This window comes from Nicotiana tabacum, chromosome 2, assembly GCF_000715075.1.
Source record: "Nicotiana tabacum cultivar K326 chromosome 2, ASM71507v2, whole genome shotgun sequence".
NCBI lineage: Eukaryota > Viridiplantae > Streptophyta > Magnoliopsida > Solanales > Solanaceae > Nicotiana > Nicotiana tabacum.
In genome coordinates this window covers 3,744,743-3,770,014 of record NC_134081.1, presented here as the reverse complement: position 1 = coordinate 3,770,014, position 25,272 = coordinate 3,744,743, and the positions used below count along the sequence as shown (strand labels likewise).

The 25,272-nt window shown below is 35.9% G+C and overlaps 1 protein-coding gene across 4 annotated transcripts; it reads right to left on the bottom strand.

Moving 5' to 3' along the window:
* Positions 1-363: 363 nt before the first annotated feature.
* Positions 364-9,334, bottom strand: LOC107795733 (polyadenylation and cleavage factor homolog 4). Of its 4 annotated transcripts, none has more exons than XR_012698849.1 (8): positions 8,617-9,334; positions 6,830-6,931; positions 6,250-6,504; positions 4,999-5,115; positions 4,490-4,894; positions 1,939-3,837; positions 841-884; positions 364-679 (listed from the first exon to the last, which is right to left on the bottom strand). XR_012698849.1 is itself a non-coding variant. In XM_016618410.2 (8 exons), the coding sequence occupies exons 2-7, from the start codon at positions 7,834-7,836 to the stop codon at positions 1,951-1,953; spliced, it is 2,820 nt and encodes a 939-aa protein (XP_016473896.1). In that variant the 5' UTR covers positions 7,837-7,850; positions 8,617-8,754; the 3' UTR covers positions 364-884; positions 1,939-1,950. The 4 variants fall into 4 exon arrangements, 2 of the variants coding, with proteins under 2 accessions (XP_016473896.1, XP_016473895.1); XR_001650233.2 differs by having other exon boundaries at positions 364-669; XM_016618410.2 differs by adding an exon at positions 7,783-7,850 and having other exon boundaries at positions 364-884; positions 8,617-8,754.
* Positions 9,335-25,272: the final 15,938 nt, after the last annotated feature.

Sequence of the window (25,272 nt, the reverse complement as noted above, 5' to 3'; positions counted from 1 at the left end):
TTCACTTGTGAAGTTTGCCATCCCTTGCTATGAAATGTTTTGCTTCTCAAGTCTCAAATAGCAGGGCATATTTCTAACCCAATCACTTGAAACTTGCATATGCATTTCGATATTTGCAATGACGTTTGCAGTTAACTTGACAACCAAAAGAAATCAATATACGATTGCTACCGGAAATATCCACCACTAAAGAACGAAAATTTAACAGTCAAAAAGACCTTGATCAAAGTCATCCCCGGCATATAATAGCAAATGACTAGACAACATTTAAGAAGGAAAAAGGAAAATACTGCTACAAGCAATTGGCAGCCTGAATGCCGATGGTAGAAACCAATCGCTCACCACGCCATCTAATATGCAGTATGAGCAAGTAAAATGAGGTTAGTGGTGTTTATCACAGTAAAATTTCACGACGGACAATACCACAAAGATAGTGTTAAAGATCCTCATCGGTTTGAGAAGCAACAAGCGTGAACAGAGACGGGACAAGGCTACAGAGGCTAGGTAATCAGTAACAAATTCTAATGCTTTAATGTGTACTTTAGCCATAACCAAAATAAAGCCTTAAGAAAACAAAGTGATACACTCAGTAGCTTGCTTTAGCAAGTTTGAGTTGGATCTTGAACAGAAATGCAGCTTCGTGATATTCAATAGCATCAGTAGCTGAAACTGAAACACACTGATGACGATGTAAGAGAACAGAAAACGTCAACCAATTGTGGAATATGTGATGCGAAAACTGTTCTAGCATCTAGAATTTTCATTTCATCATTTCAAAGGAAAGCATAGAAGAGGCTTAACAAGAAGATGTATAATCATTACAAGTAATTCAAAATGAACCTGGATATCTTCGATTAATAGAACAAACATCAAGCATCCAATTCCTGAGAAATGAAACCACGGACAATATGATACAATACAAGTCAGTAATTGCTACTAATGGATGAAGTAACTGAAGGCAATGTATAAAACAACGACGACAACCCAGTATAATCCTACTAGTGGGGTCTGGGGAGGGTAGTGTGTATGCAGACCTTACCCCTACCCTAGGGTAGGGAGGCTGTTTCCGATAGACCCTCGGCACCTTGCTCTTGGGATGACTCGAACTCACAACCTCTTGGTTGGAAGTGGAGGGTGCTTACCACTAGAGCAACCCACTCTTGTCAACTGAAGGCAATGTATAAATACCGTACAAATCATCAAGGATGGCAAGATTGAAATATCCAAGCAAGTAGGTAAGTTCAAGAAAGATCAAAATGTATCACTAGTTCACTTTTCTAAACTTAAGCTTCCTCCATTTTATTGCCAGTCCACAAGTTCCAAGTTCCGACTTTCACAGGCAGCATAACTTGTCTAACCATTTTATTGCCAGTCCAAGATCAATTTATACTAAAAGCACTTTGAAAATTTAAAAACTCTAAAAGGTGCTCTCTCATACTAAAACGGACCTCCTAAACAAAGGCTGTCAAGATAACTAAATCCAGATTTTTACTATAGGTGCCAACAAGGGAATGGGAAGAAAAAAGAAAGAAGCAAAATAACTCTGTATTCTTCAGATTTTAGACACTTGAAGGACCAAAGTCAGGTAAAAATAGATTTTTGGGGAATAATTTAAACGAAAATACCAAATTTTTGTTTTTCAATAAGAATTGATGGTAGATTCTTATCTATGAAAAACAGATGCCACCCATTTAACAGTAGAAACCAGCATGCCCAAATGAAAAACTTTCTTTAATCATTAGTATCTAGTGAAGTGTTAAAACATCTAAATTCAGGTTTATCTATGAGAGGTAAGGCACAATGCAAAAAAAGCATTGAAAAAATAAAAGACAAACAATTTCCGCCAGGAATTGCATCTACAATCTACAAGCAGGGGAGATCATTCATAACAGAAACCAACTTCTATGGGCACCTGCCCTAAAAGATCATATCACTTACCAATTAAATATCCTAGGCAAGTCCCAACTCTTGACAAGAACTTTCTGAAATACAGTTCGTGTGGACTATCGGACCCTGAGTACCACTTTCACCTGGAATACTCATGTAAACAGCACCTTTGAACATCCATTTGTCACTTTCTTCATTGTAGAAGTCTTCAAAAAGCTCACCACACAAAACGCATACACATTGACTTTCATCTGCAGGAACCACAGCCTCGGTACATTCTGATGTTTCATTAGAACCTCCAATTGTCCCTTTGGATTTATCACAAGGGAGGCCACCAAATCCAGCAATCCATTCTCCAGAATTTAAATACCACTTTCTTGAACTATTCAACAGTTTGACATCTGGATTTCTCAATGCGTGCCACTCCAAGTGTCTATCAAGTTTCTCTTGGAGTTTAAGTCCAAAACCGCATATGCCACACTGATGTGGAACGTCATCAAGAAGTTCACTGATCACATCAGGATGGGACTTCCGAATCACATCTGGCTTAAACGCAAGCCCAATGAGACTTTTTGCCTGTTCTTTGGTGGACCGAAGTAAGGCATCAGGGGTTTTAGCAGCAGGTTTTGAGAGAGTAATCTCGGCCTCCGGAGCCAAGAAAGGAATGGATGAGGATATTGGAGCAGATAAAGCAGGAATTGACATGGAGCTTGCTGGTGGAATATGGTTCTGCGTTTGAGGAGGTGTATCCGAAGGAGTGTAAGTAGGGGACTCCTTTGATGCGGATATCAACCCTTTCGCTACCAATGTACTCAAAATGCTTGACAGGGGACTAGAAGCAGATTTTGGTGCATTCAAAGGCTGCAGTGATGCACCCTCTACAAGAGTTGGAGGTGGCCCAGGTGGCAATGGTGGTGGTTCTACATTTCTCTGGGAGTTATAATTTGGAGTGTTTGAAGCATTTTTGTCCAACGATAGACTAGAGATAGAAGCCGGTGGAATCCTGGGCCCAGGTGGGGAAAACTGGGCAGGAGGAAGACCACTTGGTAAAGGAGGCTGTGCACTGGCTTGGGATGACAGAGCACCCTTATCAAGAGAACTCGGTGTCGTACCTGAACTTGATTTACTACCAATAATTCCACTCTTCAAAACAGCAGCCAACAAACTGCTAGTGCTAGAGGGATTAGGAAAATCTGAAATCTGAGGAACTGCTGAATTCTGGGTTTGACCAGAATATTCAGATTCCAGGCTTTCCTGCTGAACATCATGCCTCAACTGAAGAGAGGAGGCCAAGGTAGAAGCATTTTGCAAATTCGGAGGCTGTTGTCTTTGTGAATTAACTGAAACGGCATTCCAAGATGGCATTGCCAGAGATTCATGGGAAAACTGGTTACGAGGATCAAGATTTGACCTCCTTGAGAATTGGGATATTCTTGGATCAGAACGAGAAGTGGCCTGCGGCTGGTACTGCTCATCGAGACTGTTAGCTATTTGATTAGCGTTGCTTGTTATGACTGATGGGGATGGAGGATGCTGATGCATTGGTGAGTGAGCAGAGGGAGAGGCAGCTCTGAGAGTTTCTCGCTGCTGTTGCACTATGGATCCCCTGGACTCCAAAGTTGCATTCATCGGCACAAAGTTTGGCGCTCCAACGTGGACTGAACCTGTCTGTGACTTGAAAGATGTCCTACCTATTGAATTTGCAGCTTTTGACAACGAACTGAAAGAAGTTTGATAGCCTTCTGGATGAACTGGAGCACTTCGAAGAGAAGCTGAATGCCTAGCTCCATCTAAAGCATGTGAATCCCTTGACCACATTGCTGACATTTGATTCCCGAAAGATGTTTGGCCTCGCTCGTCACCTGAAAGAGAATCAGCTGAGGCTTCACTATCAGCCCTTAATCCGACCTCCCTTATGCTCTGTGGTCTCCTCAGTTGATTTTCTAGGTCCTGCAGATTCAGGAAAATAATAAGATCGGTCTGTTAAAACAGCATAGGGACCTTTTAAATTGACAAAAAACAACCAAAAAGTAGCTTCGACAAGCAAATATTTGACTTCCTCAATTAACAATAGCCAAAAGTATTTAAATCATTAATTTAACAAAGAAATGCCTTCAGCTAGTTTAAGCATATTGGCAACCTATTATTACTAGGAAATGACTTTGGCAGTACTTAAGCCATCTTGCAAGCTAATACATGACAAATAGATCGGTATGGTAGACAAAGTTGCAAATGGGGCTTTCAGATTTCAAAAAAAAAAAAGTTCTAGAGAGAGAGAGGAGTAGCAGCTAGGAGTAGGAGAATATGCTAATCCATGCAGAAGGTAATTTCTATCAAAAGCAAAAGTGGTTCTTGATTTTACAAGCATTAGAAACAAACAATTAAGATTGAAGAAAATCTAAACTTATCATAAAGTAAAAGATTGGACGAAGCTAATGGATTTTACATTATTAACTTTAAGCAAACTATTACCAGATTTTCATATTAATGTGGATTATCTGTCCAGAACTACTACAGTAGGCAAAGCGCATGTAATTCTTTTAGAAATAAAAAACCCAGTGCTAACACTTTGAATAAATATTGGTTAAGCATTTTCTCTTACAGATTTATCTGAATCCTCAGATGCCCACCGGTCTTTAGCTGCACTGTTTACATCATCCCACATGTACTCCTCTTCCTCAGAATTCTTCCAGCTCCTATCAGTCAAAGTACTGGTTCTATTTGGCAAGGACTGTATCAGTTGTGGATGTGCATCAGAGGTTGCAGATTTTTGGGATATACTTTGGAACCCATGCTTAATGTCCAAGCCGCTTCTTTGGCTCAATATTTTACCAGTCCCAGAATCATACCAAGGTTTATCGAACCCCTGTTCCTTAATTCTCTCACCTCCTCTTCCTGCTCCAAAGGCAGAACGCCTCGACACATCAGAACCATAATCCGAATCTCCATATGCTGCACTGATAGTTTTCTCAGGAACATGCTCGTTCAACTTTTCTTTCTGAGCACGCTGCAATATTGCAATATTAAATGTCTTAGATTCCTTAATCTGATAAAATTCAAGCATGCATATCTGCAGATGTTTAATAGTTAAAACATATTCCACACCACTACCTTAATAGAAGGATCAATCCATGATCTTCCAGAACTAACACTGGTTGTTATCTCCGGTCTCTCTACGTTCTCGTTTACATTAAGAGTGCTGCTGATGTCACTAACTGCTCCTTTTGTCTTCACAATAACAAAGAACACTGATTAAGATAAGAGTATTTGCAGGAGATATGATTTACAATGAATAAATAGAAGTGTTCTTCTTAACAGTTTAACTTCTAAATGAGGTGGTAAACATAATTCAATACAGGAAGTTCAAGGCAGTGTTGTCAAAGGCGCGCTTAAGCCCTGAAGCGAGGCTCAAAACACGTTGAGCGCTTCGCCTCGCTTTGTGGGCGCTTTAGTGCCGCATCAAAGCTCTACGGCATACTTTTGCTTGCCAATGAGTGTAATCTTGAAAATGCGACCTTATACAATTGATATTTCACTTTATCGTGAATTTTTTTTTAATTTCTTTGTCCGTATAATTGTTATTCGCGCTTATAATGATTAGTCTTGGACTACATGCATATTTTTACTTTTTCTCCCGTTGCGCCTTTTTTTCATTAAAGCCCACGTTTTATTTGCGCTTTGCGCTTAAAGCCCCAACGGACCTTAGAGCTTTTTTGCGCTTTTCGCCTTTGATAACACTGGTTCTAGGTTCAAGTCCCACCATCACCCATCAACAAAATATTTCCACAAAATTGACCCAAGAAAAGAAAAATCAAGACCACAGGTGAGGCGGCATGTTGTACTATAATTAAAAAATAGAAATGTCCTCCTCTAACAGGTGCTTCTAGATGAAGTGGCTCACGCCTGCTCAAGAGAAGGACTAAGAACATCAGCACAAAAATAGGCAAAAGTACTAACACTAACTCCTGAGAACAAGTTGACATGGCAGGTTGTGTCATAAACCTTTACATTGAGGGTTCACCCATTTTTGAGAAGTCTACGACAGTGAGACCATTCAAGTTTGATTAGTATCCCCGTTCTAATAATAAGCAGTCAATAGTTCATAATATCACTAACTATTCCTCCCCAAACCACAACCAAGCTTAAACAAAGGGCAGCACGACATGTGTTTGTATTAACTATTAAGAGAACAATGTTTTAAATCTCCAGCTGGCGGAAGCTCATCTAACAGCTCAGCAGGACTGGGATAAACTCAGCATTTGAAATGATGAAAATTGGGAAATGTGACGTAATAGCAGCACTGCATAAGGCACTCCATTAAATAGATTCAAATGGGAGCACCAAGATGACTACTCTACTCACCCTGGTTGATTGCTGTAGGCGTTGCCTTGCCTCCAGATATTTGGGATTTACGTGAATGCTATGTGCAGGTCGTTGAGCCTGGGGATCAGGCCTAGATGTCCCTGATGAAGAGCCATTGACACCAGTTGTAAATCCGAGCTCCTTCTCAATTAATTGGAGTTGTTGAGGGGGGAATACTCCTTTCCAAGTTCCAAAAAGATGCCGCATCCCAGGATGTACCGAAGGTTCAACCTGTCTATAAGCTTTGCAGAAAACCTGAAACACATGAAAGAAAACCAATAATGATTAATTATGTAGTAGCTTGCAATGATGCAGCTATCTTCCTCAACTAGCAACATTAAACCAACAACAATTGACTATTTGAGGTAAGATAGGACTTCACAGTGCTCCACATCATCATCCACTCAGATGGGTGTCACATTCACAGTGCAAAAAAAAATGAGAAACGTTTTTTCTTTTTAAAGTAGTAAATAGAAAAGCTGATAAGAGTATGTTACAGAGTTTTTTTTCCCTCAGGAGAAAACGCAAAGGTTGAAAAGAAACATGATCACGACAAACTACATATAAATCCAAATCTGACCTCAGGTAGCTTGCCGGCAAAATACTTAATATAATCCCGCCCGATGTTCTTCACAATACTGTCCAAAAGGTATAGAGATGGAAGCTTTTGCTCAGTAGGAACCTGCGATGATTTCCAGGCTAGATTAGAATGTGTTTGCAAAAGTCATTGACACTCATTGGTGCAAACTGCATGCCAAGAGGACAAAGGAAGAAACCGAAATTCCAAATAAAAGAGGCAGAAGCATTAGTCAAAGCAGCAAAGCAAAGACTATAAGCACCATAACTACAGCTCTGGAACACTTACTTAAATATTCAGCAGACAAACTGAATAATAAACTGGGCAATAGAAGTATTACTTAAATATTCAGCAGACAAACTGATTAGTAAATTGGGCCATAGAAGTACAAACATAGAAATCATCTTTGGCCAAGCTGATGAACAATTTGAGTATAGAATAAACCAGCTCAGTTAAGGGAACGGAGGTCTTATCATGTTACATGGAAAATCGAATCTGCTTGCACTTGCACACATTCATTTCACCATCTCTATATACAAGCAACATTTAAATACAAAATCTAGACAAAACATCAGTTCTACCTGAATCGCATCACTGATATAATAAAACAAGTATATCATGGACATCGTTCATTTTATCACAGCGAAATTATGTATTGTGCAGAATAACAAACCATTCAGATTAAAAGATGGAAGAATTTCAAGGAGGGGTGAAGGGAGATCTTTCCTTTATCCTTTTAAACAAAAAATAAAAGCATCTGAAACTTCATTCAGATTTTAATTTGGAAATGAATAATTTAAATGGATATAGATATGAATATCACATAGTATGAATGTGATTTCCCTGTCACTTTGGAATTAGCCGAAATTTTCTTTTTTGAATCACAGATATCCACTTGTCAAACAAGCACAATACGGGTAAGTTATTTGACAAGAAAAACCAAGAGGTTGCCAGACCTTTGATGTCTGCTTATCCCAAAAGCAAAGGCTCAAGATCAGTTTATCTAACATCCAATATTGCGTAACTGCAGAAAGCAAGATTCAGCGTAACAGCGTGCGTCTCGATTGTTGAACTTGACATGACACTAAAATATTTATGCAGAAATAGAATAAGATAAACATGATACATCCTTCATCTGACTACAAATGGATACTACTGGACCTCGAGGATACTGAATAGCCGAATTATGTTAATACACGTGATTCCGACAAATTCAATCACCAGACAAGTATATGTCAGGTCGCATGTTAATGAACTGCTTTACAATCAAGAAATTGGATCATCCCTTCACCACTCAAAATACAGCAAAGTTAGAGTTAGCCTTTTTGAAACCTATAAAGAAATCTGAAAATGAGTCTGTATTGGCCAGACATTAACCTTCCGCGAATAGCAACTGCATGAGTCATTTTTAATTGAAGCAATACAATGCTTTTGAGATCTTAGTTTTTTCCCAATGGCTCACATAATCATTCTCATTAATCATGTGGAAAAACTGCGACTGCACATTGGAATTGTTTCACAAACCATAGTTTTCAGAGAACTTTCAGTGAACAATTCTAATAGCTAAAGTTATAATCAAGACACCTCATTCACCACAGCAAAGCAACCATTTAATTTTGTAAAGTAACCAAATTTCAACCAAGATATCCTTTACAAAATTGTTACTCTATTTCCAGCTATAACACTCAGATTACACCAGCTGCACTAATCTAATGAATCATAAATCTAAATAAATTTGAACAAAATTAACAACATTGATACCAGTAACATTAAAAAACCGGAATTATCACCTCAATAATGTTGTTGCAGATAGTAGCAGCGATCGCCTTAGCAGACTGCAAATTCTCACCAGCAATAATAGTCAAATTTGTAATTATGGGCTTCGAATTAAATGTCAGTTCAGCTAAGGCAGTCTTATACTGGCTCACTAGCTCCTGATGCTGTTGCTGCTGTTGATAAGGCCCGCGAATCGAATCACTACTCCTCGAATTCGAAGCAGCAGCCCGTTGAGAAATGAAGCTCGACCCATTTGAGCTGCTCCGCTCGGTTCCAGCTTCCATTAATCTTGGTTTCTTAGGTCCTGGCTCTAATCTTGATCTATCAAATGGTCTACGAGAACCCTCCATCTCCATCAATTTATCAATTTCCCCAAATAAAAACAGAAAAAACTAACCCCTAAATTCGGACTATTTTACATGGGTTACAATCAGAATTGGAAAAATGCAAATCAAAACTAAAGAATCTATCACTTATTACTGCTAATTTCATGTAGATTTCATGAATAACGAGAATTTAAAGGACTAAATCTGATCTTTGTTTTACATACACGGAGAAAAATGAATCAAATCAGTAATACAGAGGAAGTTAAAAAAAATACATAAATTGACCAAAAGTTTGAGAGCTGTGAGCTTCGATTGGGGGATTTTGGGAAGGGGTAGGAGCTGGAAATTGAAAAGTGAGATAGGGTTTTTGATTGATTTGAGAAGAAGTGTATTGTAGCTCGCTCTTTTATATACGGGTCGGGCTCGGGGAGGAGGGCGGTATATACTCCATTCTGTCTCAATTTATGGTGGCATAATTTCTTTTTTAATCTGCACAAAAATATTATCACCTTTTTATATCAAAAAATATTTTAATTTTAAAATTTTGATTTTATTCCAAAAAAAAGAGTCCCTGGCCTCTTTTTTGAGGGTATTGCACTGATAGTTTAAATATTTATTTATATAAAGGAATGATAAAATTTAATTAATAAAAATTTATATATAATAATACAACAATCATCTAAATGCCGAAAAATATTATTACATTAGCATAATACATGAATTTGAAATAAAAGGACATCATCAAAGTTTACACAAATGATCAATTTTGTCATGTTAGTTATATAATTAATTATATATTATAATTTAAACGTATTTAATGTGATGATATCTTAACGAATACTACTTTGTGGACAATATTTTTGTATGTGTATGCTTCCTCCTAATACTTTGGTTGCTTTGTCTTAGCCAGAACTCTTGTTGTCGATCTTGATATCCCTCTTGAAAGTGCAACATACAATTGTTCGTGCAAGAAAATATATTACAGTAAATATAGTCCAATATTTAGGATGTTTGTCCTTGTGCTTTATTTATTATATTTGCAAAACATAAACATACTAAAAATTATGTTTACACAAATTTAAAAGGATACTCCTTAGTTTCGGAAGACGAAAGTTGAATTCAGGGATAAGAATATACTTAGAAGCACATTGACCAGTATCATAATTCTTGCATGTATAATGTTATTGTCAAAACTTTTATATACCATCAGTGTGTTATTACATAAGCTATTCGGCGTATCTAAGTTTTTAAGTAGCATGACAGACATATTTTTTCTTCAAAATCAACCTATATACAATGGAAGATCAATTTTAACTTAGTATATTATATATACGGTTACACTAACATACGTAAGAAATAATAAACTTGAAAACAAACATGTATGGTAGAAGGTCATTGGGTATTAAAGTATTTAAGTATTCTTCCTAGTAGTATTTATTGGTATCATTTTCTGCTGAGTCAAAAACTAAAAAATATTTTATTTTTACTATAAAACTTTGCAATCCACCTTTTATTTAGCTTATCAACATATTCATTTCTGCTAGCTAAGATGTCTTTTTTAATTCTATCATGCGATTTGTACAAATTGCGTTTTAATCCAATGATAGAAATATATCTTTTATTAAATGCACTGCTATTACCATTGGGGTTGATAATCAAGTGTCCAAGAGGAACCAAATCATCTTTTATTGGATGCTCTTCTTCGTTTCTGATACGAAGCAATAAGACACTGAATACTTGATCTGTTCTTACTTTATATTTCTTGTCAGTTGAATCTTTTTCACTTGAGGCCAAAAGTATAACTTTGGCAAGTTAGCTTTTACAGTCTATGTTTTTGTCGATTTTGAAACTACTCGTAATACTTGACAGAAATCACCTCCCAATCCATTAATTTTTTACCAAACGGTTCATTAATATCCAATATATCTCTAAAACATCGGACAATTATTTCGATCATTTGACACTTAGCCATAAGTGCTTCATCCCATATTATCAATTTTGCTTTCCTTATAAATTTAGCACCATTGCTCTGCTTTGATATATTTGTGATGGTTAATTAAGTTGTTTGAAGAGGTATATCAAATATAAAGTGGGTGGCCTCACAATAAAATCGTTGTTGGTATACCACTTGCTATTATTGTTAACAGTGTCATGCCTCTTGATATTATATTTGCAAGTAATGTATGACATAAAAATATTATTTTGATTCTGCCGAAGGCATCTACAAAGAATAATCTCGTTATACCACAGTCGACTCTTTATAATATAGTTTTGAAAACTTGTTCTTGTTTAGGATTGAGCTTTGTTTGTGCTTCCTCAAACACTTGTATAACATTTTGATTCTTAATAATATATTAACATTTTTACTTTGTGTTCTAACACTCTTTTTATCGAATAATTTATGTACCCTAAGATTTTTTTTAACTTGAATAAGAATTTTACTCATATAATAAATTTTAAAAATAATTGAATTGGATTTTCTTGCTAAATAATTAATTAAAAGATTTAATTATTTGATTTTAACATAAAAAAATAATTTATTCTATGTTGATTCAGATCTTAATATTAGTTCATCTCTTGTTTTGAATATTTTAATCCTAATTATAATTTTATCCACCATAAATTTTATTTTCAAAAAGTAAAAGATTGATGTGACATTTCATTTTTCGATCTTTATGTTTGTAGAATTATTAGTGGTGTTGACTCTTACAAACCATTTTTTTTATTTTTTCCACATTTATATTCTTAAATATTTTCTTAGTTGGTGTTTAATAATTGGGTATTTTTTTAATAATACAAAAAAAATGATTAAAAAATATTATTTGAGTAAAGAAATAGTTCAAATATAATATAAAAATATATTATCGTGTGATATTTTTGTCACGACTCAAAATTCCACTACAGGCGTCGTGATGGCACTTAGTCTCTAAGAATAAGTAAGCCGATTATAATTATAATCCAAGCCAAATTTTTTTATATATATAAATATTTAAATATTTGTGTCAAAACCAACAACGGAAATAATTCTATCAACCTCCCAAGACTGGTAATACTGAGTCACGAACTATAACTGAATACATGAAATGATCTCAAAGATCGAATACTCAATATTGTTTGATTAATAATTAACAGTATAATAAAATTAAAAAAAACTCCAAGGGATTGCGACGACCAAACAGCTCTACCTTAAATCATTGCGATCACACTTCAACTCTATCCGAGTCTGATATCTCCAACACATGGCTCTGCACAAAAATGTGCAGAAGTGTAGTATGAGTACACCATGGTCGATACCTAGTAAGTATCAAAACTAACCTCAGTGGAGTAGTGACGAGGTACAGTCGAGACACTCACTAGTCTAATAACCTGTGCAATATAGTATGCAAAAATAAATAGGAAACAAATAACAACGATGACAACAATAATCAACCAGTGATATATACAGCAGTGCGACAAGAACACCATAAATAATGCGCAACGAATAATGAATACAAGTACAACCAATTAATCAAGTCCTTCCAATATAAATCTTTCGCCTATATGTTTCTCAAATAATACTCTTCAGAATAAAATTCTTTCACATAAATCTCTATCTAATATAATTCCTTCAAATAGATATTATTTCGAATATAATCCTTTCAAATAAAAGTCACCTTGTGACACCTCATCTCATAATCATAAATATACGGGTCTCAGCCCACTTTCATATTTCCACGGTACCTCGTACCCATATCTCTATCGCAACCGCACGGATAACTCTCGTGCCAAATATGTCTATACATAAAATCCGCAAGATTAATTTATTTTCAATAAAGTAAGATTATCATTTTTAAACCGAGTAAGAATTCAATAAATAAATGAGTTTCTTTTAGAAATAGTTGAAGTGAATAAAAATGACATTTCAATTTAAATAAAACATCAGATAATCTATTGATTTGGATGTAAAACTTATTAATTCAAAACATAATAGTAACTTCTTTTATTTAAAATAACTCAGTCATCAAAAATCAATAAAAACTAGGAATATAAATCTTCAAAATCTCGTACTAAAAAGCCCAAGCCAACACAATACAACAAGGAATACAAACACATAGTAAAATCAAATAATACATCATGGCAACTCACAAGGATTTTCCTAAACAAATAGTAAAATCAAATTATACATCACGACAGCTCACAAGGATTTTCCTATCATGGAAATACAAAATAACCAAAGGCAAGTGCAACCATAGAGAGATGTCAACAAAAGGGCACTCCCGAGATACCGTCTCATAGTTCCAAAAGTAAATGTGCAGCAAGAACTTCCGAGGAACTGCCTCGTAATCTCAAAAGTAAATGTGTAGGGAAAGCTCCCGAGGAACCGCCTCGTAGTCCTAAAAGTAAATGTGTAGGGAGAGCTCCCGAGGAACCGCCTCGTAGTCTCAAAAGTAAATGTGCAGGGAGAACTCCTAAGGAATCGCCTCGTAGTCACAAAAGTAAATATGCAAGACATGGAGACCTCCCAAGGTACCGCCTCATAGTCCCAAAGTAAATATGCAACAACAACAAAGCCCCGAGACTATCACAAATCATAAATTGCACCTCAAGTGCTCAAATATTACAACATATCACAGATTTGCACATCAAGTGCTCAAATATTACAATTTATCACAGATTGCACATCAAGTGCTCAAATATTATAATTTATCACAGATTGCATATCAAGTGATCAAACATTAAAACTTATCGCAGATTGCACATCAAGTGCTCAAGTATTACAACTTGCCACAAAATTCAACAATACATTATTTTCCTCAATAAAGAGCCCATGGCTCGACCATAATGTGCACAAAATCTTAACAAATATATTCAGGAGTAAACAACTCAACAAAATAATATTTCACATAAAAATCAAGGTGACAATCACACCAAATCATCATATAGAAGCAAATCCAACAAAATAAGGATTTAGGCAAGACAAATCAAAGGATTTAATAAGTGCCAATAATTTCCAATTTAATACATAAGAGCGTCTAAGGATTTTAACCAATGTAATTTGCACATATAAACCAAGTACGTACTCGTCACCTCGCGTACATGGTTTTTAATTACATAAATTGCACATAAGACTCAATGCCTAAGGGGAATTTCCTCCGCTCAAGGTTAGGCAAGATACTTACCTTTTTGAAGTTACACCGATATTCCAAAATTGCCTTCTTGCTTAAATTGACCTCCGGACAGCTCAAATCTAACCAAATTAATTCAATTCAGTGAATACTAATTATAGGAATTAATTCCATATGAAAATATTAATTTTCCAACGAAATCCGAAATTTAACTCAAAATTCGCCCGTGGGGCCCACGTCTCGAAATCTGACGAAACTCACAAAATCCGACAACCCATTCAATTACGAGTCCACCCATACCAAATTTATTAAAAAAATTCCATAACAACTCGACCTCCAAATTTAAAATTTTTGTTCTTGAAAAGTTTTGCAAAAAACATGATTTCTTCCATTTAAATCCGAAATAAATGATGAATATAACCATGGATTTATGAAATATAATCACTTTTGGATATAGGACACTTACCCAAGTTGAAGTCGTGAAAAATTCCTTTGGAATTGCCCAAATCCGAGACTCAAAACTCAAAAATGAGTAAAAATGGCTAACTCCCGTTTTTAAGCATTCTGCCCAGACTAGTCGCATGTGTGAAATGCGACTTTGCCTGATTTTCGGGCAAATATAAACAACTATCAGCCTTAATTCAGTCGACCATAACTTTCTGTACAAATGTTCAAATGATAAATGGTTTAACTTTCTGAAAACTAGAATCAAAGGGTTACAACTTTCATCTCTTGATAATTTTCAGATTCCTTGTAGATTTTGAGATTTAAGCTTCCAAAGTCGGCTCCATGCATCAAAAATTTCTGGCGAAACTGCTTTACCAACCTTCATTCAGTCGACCATAACTTTCTGTACTATGTCCAAATGAGAAATGGTTTAACTTTCTGGAAACTAGAATCAAAGAGATACAACTTTCATGTTTTGATAATTTTCGGATTCCTTATAAATTTCGAGATATAAGCTTCCAAAGTCAGATCTACGATTGTACCAGTTGTTGTCCAAAAACAGCTTCTGCAGCAGAAAAATTCCAGAAGCTCCTTTTGTACGAAATACATTCAGTTAACCATCTGAAATACACCCGAGGCCCTCGGGACCTTAACCAAATATACCAACTTGTCCCAAAATATAATACAGACTTAGTTGAGGCTTCAAACCATGCCAAACAACGCCGAAATTACGAATCGCGCATCGAATCGAATTATGAGTTTTCAAATCTTCCAACTTCTATATTTTACGCCGAAACGCATCAAATCAATTCTGATTGACCTCAAATTTTGCACACAAGTCATAAATGACATAATGGATCTATAAAAATTTTGAGAACTGAATTCCGGCTCCGATATCAAAAGTCAACTCCCCGGTCAAATTTTCCAAAAATTTAATTTTCGCAATTTCAAGCAAAATTTTACTACGGACTTTCAAAAATAATTCCGGACACGCTCCTAAGTCCAAAATTACCATACGGATTTATTGGAATTATTAAAATTCCATTCCGGGGTCGTTTACTCAAAAGTCAATTCTCCGGTCAACTTTTTCCATTTAAGCTTCAAAAATTAGAATTGTTCTTTAAATTAAATTCCGAATCTTCCGAAAATCAAACTCGACAATACATGCGGGTCATAATACATATTACGAAGCTTCTCGAGACCTTATGTAGCTGAATGGGGCATAGATTCTTAAAATGACAAGTCAGATCGTTACATTCTATCCCTCTTAAACATACGTTCGTCCTCGAATGTGCCAAGAATTATTCTGATGACATTAAATTACTGAGTGCATTATTTCACACATACTCAAGGGTGATTCTATGTCACCGTAAATTTAACAGGGGTGCGACAATATTATCTTTGTGGATATTATTTCTTTTATTCACACTTATAAGCTTTAAAGCCAATTCCTTACACTCCAATCCATTTCAAATTCCTTACATCAACATACGGTATTAGTTTCAACCGGCTGTAGCAACTCGTGCCTACGCACACATCATACGTATGTCCATAACCACATTTTTGGTCATAATAGCTGTTTATAATTAACTTCAGCATCCTCAATTAATCTGATCTTAACCAAAATCTCATATCTAATTTTCACAACACTGACGGTAACACGCAAGGCATGAAGACCTCATAATTATTTACTCGGATTAACGAGTCACATTTAACGCCACCTGGGCAGACACCTACCTCGTAGGTTAAAACTCAATAATTACAACACGAATTTGGCAAGTATGCACAAAGAATTTCATATAAGAAAATTTCAAATAAGCCTAATAGGTATGACTCCCTATTAGTACTATAGTACAAATTTAATTTCACAAGGGAGAACTTAAATAGTAAATACAAGAATTTTCCTCACAAGGATCTCGTCCTTATATAACTTCCACTGCAGCTCATAGCCCGGTTTAAACATATCAATTTATATTAAAATGCGAGGATCTCGTCTAAATCACAAGTATTTTGCACATCGTGCCAACTGAATTTTTCAATTTCCTTTCTTTCTTCTTTTCAATAAATTCCATAAATAATGTTCACAACACATAATGAACTCTCATACCGATAGGGCATATAATTCATAAAATTGAACTCAATTATTCTGAAATCACATCAAAACCCACTGTAGAGAGTAATAGAAAGTCACTTTTGAACTTATAGTCCTTAATATTGTACAAAATAAAAATGATAGACACATGCTAACCTCATCGAATCTCCCAACAGGGATAACATATAAGTGATTCACAAAATTACGAAGCTCACCCATAAGCAGAATATAATAGGAGGACTCGCCTCAATATTAAGAACCGAATCAAATTAAGAAAAAATATTTTTTTTTATAACAGATCAGGATCATACATGTAACGACACCATCTGGTGTAGTGGCTTCAGCCACACCATAGCAAATATATCAATAGGCTGGGCCTCCCCCTCTAGGGCGCCCTTTACCCGCTTGTCCTCCACCTCTAACTGGTTGTGCACGTAGGGTAGTAACTGCATTGGGGCGCATAGCCTGAGTGTTCTGATAAAATCTACCCTTCCCAAGTTTGTGATAATCTCTCATGATGTGCCTAGTATCACCACACTGATAACAAGCCCTCTGCATGTTCGGCTGCTTATATTGGATTTGTTCCAGATAACTGGAATAACCATTATAGGAACCATGTGTCGGTGGTGCATTAAAAGAACTTACTGGAGCACTCTGAGTATTCTGAAATTATTTCCATGACCCCACTGATACTGAAATGTAGAATTATTAAGGATGTAGGAATATTGCAAGTCCCAATATCATCCTATATAAATCTCAGCTCTTAATCATATACAAGTTTTGGAGAACCTTTCAATACCACATAAATACATCTCATGCCAAAATTGATATAACACACGACCCCACAATCTTATCGTTGATAGTGTACTCCCTTCACTTGGCGCGAAGCCATAGGACACAGTCCGATGATCCATAATACTAACCTTCACCTCTCGTACGACACCAGTCATAAGATACCTCAAGCCATTTATTTGGCGCATGTCATCCTCGTGACAGTTAAACTCGCTTCCTCCAGTGCCTTGACTGCTAGTATATACCCTTCACTAAATGAAAATCTCATACGAACCACATAGTCTCTAATATCACCAACTATCTTCAGAACTACATCCACCTCGTGACCCTACCATGATTTGTGATGATTAGGCAACTAATTAAACCTTCTTAAGATCGTACTTATCAACCATATGTCAAGAACCTGCTGCTGTCACAACCCAATTTCCCCTCCGTGTGACGTCGTGACGGCACCTAGTCTCTACAACTAGGTAAGCCTAACATTTTGCAGAATAATGAAATAAAAATATAAATTTAACCAACTATTCAAAAATACACAACAAATCCCAAAACCCGGAACATCGTAAATCACAAACTACGGGAAAAAAAATCTAGTGTCTCTATACATCAGAGTCTAACAAGGAAAAATACAAAAGATAATGGACATGAGAAAGAGTAGAAGGAGACTCTGAGGTCTGTGGACGCGGCAGATATATCTTGAAGTCTCCAAAGCTGTCCCGGCTCACTGATAGTGCGGCCGATAAGGTACACCTGGATCTGCACACGAAAAACATGTGCAGAGAGTAGCATGAGTACACCACAATTGGTACCCAGTAAGTGACAAGCCCAACCTCGGTCGAGTAGTGACGAGGTCAGGTCAAGGCCCTACTGGTAAATATATAATAAAACAATATAGAGTGTAATACCGCAATAAAATAAAAGTTAAAATTTAACAACAATGAAATCATAGAAGGTAAAAGCTTAGTACACAAAAACACAACAGGGGATCTCCCGAGATACCGTCTCATAGTCCCAAACGTAAATGTGCATGAGAATCTCCCGGAATACCGTTCCGTAGTCCCAAAGTAAATGTGCAGGGGGATCTCCCGGAATACCATTCTGTAGTCCCAAAGTAAATATGCAAGACAGAGGGATCTCCCGGAATACCGTTCCGTAGTCCCAAAGTAAATATGCAGTACATAGGGATCTCCCGGAATACCGTTCCGTAGTCCCAAAGTAAATATGTAGCGCGAATGATAGAAATACAACTACATCACGAAATTCTTACAATTTAGACTAAGTACTGGTTAGGGAAGAAGCATGAAATTCACTAAGCATGTTACACATAATTCACATAAACAATTAAGACACGTAGATATGTTGTATTAGACTAAACATGATAGCTACACATATTGGAATAACTCAATTAAGAATGAAAATAGATTAGTACTCATTAAAATGGTATAACTCAAAATAACAAGAAAACATGTTGCTGCTCAGTAAGAAAATCGGGTTTTACCATAACTAGCCCGTGTACGTACTCGTCACCTCACGTGCACGGTGCTCACATATCACAATAGTTCCAAATCTTAAGGGGATTCCCCCCTCCCCCAAAGTTAGGCAAGCCACTTACCTCGAACCAAACTCAATCAATTGGTCACAATGCCTTTCCCACGAATATCCGGCTCCAAATGGCCCAAATCTAGCCAAAAGCAATTACATATCATAAATACAACAATAATAGACTCATCTAATTAACAAAATCAACATTTTAACGAAAATTTCGAAATTAACTCAAAAATCGCCCGTGGGGCCCATATCTCGAAATCGGATAGAAGTCATAAAATACAAAAGCCCCTTCACTCACGAATCTAACTATATCAATTTTACTAAAATCCGACATCAAATGTCCTCCAAATTCACAAATCAAACTTCCAAATCCCTAGCCTCCAATTCCCAATTTTCACCTTAAATACCACTAACTATGTGGGAAAATACATAGGGAAGCAAGATTATTGATAAAAAAATAAGCACAAGGGACTTACCTCAAGAAATCTCTCGAAAATGCTATCAAAAATCCCCCTAAACCGAGTTGCAAAGTCAAAAAATGATAAAAATCGCGAAGCCCTTCGGTTTTAACCACTGCCCAGGTATATCCGCACCTACGGAGCCTAGGCTCGCACCTGCGGGTGCACTTGTGCGGCAAAATGTGTGCATCTACGCAAATTACTTACCCCCTTTGCCTTCGCACCTGCGATGAAAGGGCCGCACCTGCGCGTGCGCGCATGCGGAAATCCCTTCCGCTTCTGCGGACATTGCGCACCTGCGATGACCCTAACGCATCTACGGACATCGCAGATGCGGAATTCACCTCGCACATGCGACCCCTGAAACTCCTCCATTTTTCTGCTTCTGCACTTGCTTCTCCGCACGTGCGATCACACACGTGCGGTCTCTCCACCGTAGGTGCCAAAATGACAGATGCCTCAAGACTTCAGCAGCAACTCAAATCTAACTTTTGATCCGTTAAGCACTCAAAACTCACCCGAGGCCCCCGGGACCTTAACCAAACATACCAACCAATCCTAAAACACCATACCAACTTAGTCGATCCCACATATCACATCAACTAACGCTAAAATCACGAATCACCCTCCAATTCAAACTTAAGGAACTTGAAACTTCAAATTCCTACAACCGATGCCGAAACCTATCAAACCACGTCTGAATGTCCCCAAATTTTGCACACAAGTCATATTCAACATTACGGACCTACTCCAACTTTCGAAATCAGAATCCGACCCCGATATCAAAATTTCCACTACCGATCCAAAACTCCAAAAAAATCAATTTTCGCCAATTCAAGCCTAAATAAGCTACGGACCTCCAAAACATAATCCGGACACGCTTCTAAGTCCAAAATCACCTAACGGAGGTAACAGAACCGACAGAATTCTATTCCGGAACCATCTTCACACAATTCTAACTACGGTCCAAATTCTAAGACTTAAGCTCTCATTTAGGGACTAAGTGTCCCAAAAGACTCCGAAACTCAAAACCAATCATCCCGGCAAGTCACAATAGTAGAAATAGATATGTGGAAAGCAATTAATAGGGGTTCGGGGCTCTAACTCTCAAAATGACTTGTCGGGTCGTTACAGTTGCCCCCTCATGTGCACAACTGAATGATCTCCCAATACTTTTACATCCTTGATCTCGATGACACATGATAACAATGGTCCCTTACAACCCCTCTGTAGTAACATGAACCATCGACGCATAGTTGATACCGAGTGCGCAATTTCATACACGAGTGAATGCAAAAGAACATAAGATATATGCTTCAAGCTCAATAAATATCGCACGATAAGGAATGAAAGAAGTGAAAATTTTCCTACTAGCTTTGTAGCCTCTCGAAAATAAGTATAAACGTCTCTGTACCGATCCGCAAGACTCTACTAAACTCGTTCGTGACTCGTAGAACCTATGAACCTAAAGCTCTGATACCAACTTGTCACGACCCAAAATCCCACCATAGGCGTTGTGATGGCACTTTGTCTCTAAGACTAAGTAAGCCGATTATAATTATAATTCAAGCCAAATTTTTTTATATATAAATATTTAAATACTAGTGTCAAAACCAACAACAACAAAAATTCTATCAACCTCCCAGGACTAGTAATACTGAGTCACGAACTATAACTGAATACATGAAATGATCTCAAGGATCGAATACTCAATATTGTTTGATTAATAATTAACAGTAAAATAAAATTAAAAAAAGAATCCAAGGGACTGCGACGACCAAACAGCTCTACCTTAAATCATTGCGATCACACTTCAACTCTATCCGAGTCTGATATCTCCAACACATGGCTCTGCATAAAAATGTGCAGAAGTGTAGTATGAGTACACCATGGTCGATACCTAGTAAGTATCAAAACTAACCTCAGTGGAGTAGTGACGAGGTACAGTCGAGACACTCACTCGTCTAATAACCTGTGCAATATAGTATGCAAAAATAATAGGAAACAAATAACAATGATGGCAACAATAATCAACCAGTGATATACACAGCAGGGCGACAAGAACACCATAAATATTGCGCAACAAATAATGAATACAAGTACAACCAATTAATCAAGTCCTTCCAATATAAATCTTTCGCCTATATGTTTCTCAAATAATACTCTTCAGAATAAAATTCTTTCACATAAATCTCTATCTAATATAATTCCTTCAAATAGATATTATTTCGAATATAATCCTTTCAAATAAAACTCAACTTATGACACCTCATCTCATAATCATAAAAATACGGGGCTTTGCCCACTTTTATATTTCTACGGCACCTCGTGCCCATATCTCTATCTCAACCACATGGATAACTCTCGTGCCAAATATGTCTATACATAAAATCCGCATGATTAATTTATTTTCAATAAAGTAAGGTTATCATTTTCAAACCGAGTAAGAATTCAACAAAGAAATGAGTTTCTTTTAGAAATAGTTGAAGTGAAGAAAAATGACATTTCAATTTAAATAAAACATCATATAATCTATTGCTTCGGATGTAAAACTCATTAATTCAAAACATAATAGTAACTTCTTTTATTTAAAACAATTCAGTCATCAAAAATGATAAAAACCAGGAATATAAATCTTCAGAATCTAGTACTAAAAAGCCCAAGCCAACACAATACAACAAGGAATACAAACACATAGTAAAATCAAATAATACATCACGACAACTCACAAGTATTTTCCTAAACACATAGTAAAATCAAATATCACATCACGGCAACTCACAAGGATTTTCCTATTACGGAAATACAAAATAACCAAAGGTAAGTGCAATCATAGAGAGATGTCAACAAAAGGGCACTCCCGAGAAACCGCCTCGTAATCTCAAAAGTAAATATGTAGGGAGAGCTCCCGAGAAACCACCTCGTAGTACTAAAAGTAAATGTGTAGGGAGAGCTCCCGAGGAACCGCCTCGTAGTCTCAAAAGTAAATATGCAAGACATGGAGACCTCCCAAGGTACCGTCTCATAGTCCCAAAGTAAATATGCAACAACAACAAATCCCCGAGGCTATCACAAATCATAAATTGCACCTTAAGTGCTCAAATATTACAACATATCACATATTTGCACATCAAGTGCTCAAATATTATAATTTATCACAGATTGCACATCAAGTGCTCAAATATTATAATTTATCACACATTGCACATCAAGTGCTCAAATATTACAACTTATCGCAGATTGCACATCAAGTGCTCAAATATTACAATTTATCACAGATTGCACATCAAGTGCTCAAATATTACAATTTATCACAGATTACACATCAAGTGCCAAATATTATAACTTGTCACAAAATTCAACAATACATTATTTTCCTCAATAAGGAGCCCATGGCTCTACCATAATGTGCACAAAATCTTAACAAATATATCCGGGAGTGAACAACTCAATAAAATAATATTTCACATAAAAATCAAGGTGACAATTACACCAAATCATCATATAAAAGCAAATCCAACAAAACAAGGATTTAGGTAAGACAAATCAAAGGATTTAATAAGTGCCAATAATTTCCAATTTAATACATAAGGGCATCTAAGGATTTTAACCAATGTAATTTGCACATATAAACCAAGTACATACTCGTCATCTCGCGTATATGGTTTTTAGTTACATAAATTACACATAAGACTCAATGCCTAAGAGAAATTTCCTCCACTCAAGGTTAGGCAAGATACTTACCTTTTTGAAGTTAGGCCGATATGCCAAAATCGCCTTCTTGCTTGAATTGACCTCCGGACAGCTCAAATCTAACCAAATTAATTCAATTCAGTGAATACTACTTATAGGAATTAATTCCATATGAAAATACTAATTTTCTAACAAAATCCGAAATTTAACTCAAAAATCTCCAGTGGGGCCTACGTCTCGGAATCTGACGAAACTCACACAATCTGACAACCCTTTCAATTACGAGTCCACCCATACCAATTTTATCAAATTTCGATAACAATTTGACCTCCAAATCTAAAATTTTTGTTCTTGAAAAGTTTTGCAAAAATCTTGATTTCTTTCATTTAAATATGAAATAAATGATGAATATAACCATGAATTTGTGAAATATAATCACTTTTGGATATAAGACACTTACCCAAGTTGAAGTCATGAAAAATCCCTTTGGAATCGCCCAAATTCGAGTCTCAAAACTCATAAATGAGTAAAAATGACTAACTCCTGCTTTTACGCATTTTGCCTAGGCAAGTCGCATGTGTGAAATGCGACTTTGCTTGATTTCGGGCAAATAAAAACTTCTACCAGCCTTCATTCAATCGACCATAGCTTTCTGTATAAATGTCCAAATGATGAACGGTTTAACTTTCTGGAAACTATAATCAAAGGGATACAACTTTCATGTTTTGATAATTTTCAGATTCCTTATAGATTTCGAGATATAAGCTTCCAAAGTCAGATCTGCGATTGCACCAGTTGCTGTCCAAAAACAGCTTCTGCAACTGAATAATTTCAGAAGCTCCTTTTGTCCTAAATACATTCTGTTAACCTTCCGAAATACACCCGAGGCCCTCGGTACCTTAACCAAATATACCAACATGTCCCAAAATACAATACAAATTTAGTTGAGGCTTCAAACCATGCCAAACAACGCCGAAATTACGAATAGCGTATCGAATCCAATTATAAGTTTTCAAATCTTCCAACTTCTATATTTTGCGCCGAAACATATCAAATCAATTCTGATTGACTTCAAATTTTACACACAAGTCATAAATGATATAACAGATCTATGAAATTTTTCAGAACTGAATTCCGACTCTGATATCAAAAAGTCAAACTTCCAAAAATTTCAACTTTCGCCATTTCAAACAAAATTTCACTACGGACTTCCAAAAAAAATTTCAGATACGCTTCTAAGTCCAAAATTACCATATGGAGCTATTGGAATCATCAAAATTCCATTCTGGGGTCGTTTGCTTAAAAATCAATTCTCCGGTCAACTCTTTCCATTTAAGTTTCAATAATGAGAATTGTTCTTTAAATTAAATTCTGAATCTTCTGAAAACCAAACTCGACAATACATGCGGGTCATAATACATATTACGAAACTTCTCGAGACCTTATGTAGCTGAATGGGGCATAGATTCTTAAAATGACAAGTCAGTCCTTATAATTTTTTTCTTAATTTCAACTCTTTATGCAGTCCATTTAATATTACTTTTATTTTTCCTAGTATTGGACATTATGGAGTGGTAATGTATTGCCAGTACGGAGGATTCTTATGAAATTGATTTTATTAATCGTTCCTACATATTTTTAATAAAAAATATTAATAAATTAAATTTTATTAATTTTAAAATCTTAAATATTAATAATTGGAATAGAAGATATTGTAGTCCAAAAAATATATTATTACAATTATGTCCTTTCCTTATGAGTTCTTTCATTTAATTATTTTAGGGTTATTTTAGTCTATTAATATTGTATTTGTACTTTTATAATAATTAGTTTTAGTGTAGGCGTGATACGCGTGTTCCTTGTATCAATGTGCCCAAAGTTTTAAAAATCATAAATTTATGAAAATGATAAATATTAAATTATTTATCCTATTTAGCTAACTCGGTGAGGGAAGAAATCGTGTCTTATAGAATTATCCAATGTTTATGTTTTGTAAATATTAATAAAAATGTGTAAAAGAAAATCAAACTAAATATATATCGGCACTTAAACCGACTGCATCTAAGAAAATAATAAATTAAATGCATGCATATTCTTGAAATTTTAATATAAAATTAATGTTATGTTATAGCTAGACATTTGAAGTTAGAATGTATTATGATAATTGATTATCATACTTGATATCGAATTGGATCCATATGCAACGATG

Excerpts from the sequence above, each read along its gene's own strand:
- LOC107795733 (XM_016618409.2), bottom strand. The coding sequence starts at position 8,958 with ATGGAGATGGAGGGTTCTCGTAGACCATTTGATAGATCAAGATTAGAG. Across the intron at positions 4,895-4,998 it reads GGATTGATCCTTCTATTAAG|CGTGCTCAGAAAGAAAAGTT; the intron begins GTAGTGGTGTGG and ends GCAATATTGCAG. Across the intron at positions 3,838-4,489 it reads CTGAGGATTCAGATAAATCT|GACCTAGAAAATCAACTGAG; the intron begins GTAAGAGAAAAT and ends CTGAATCTGCAG.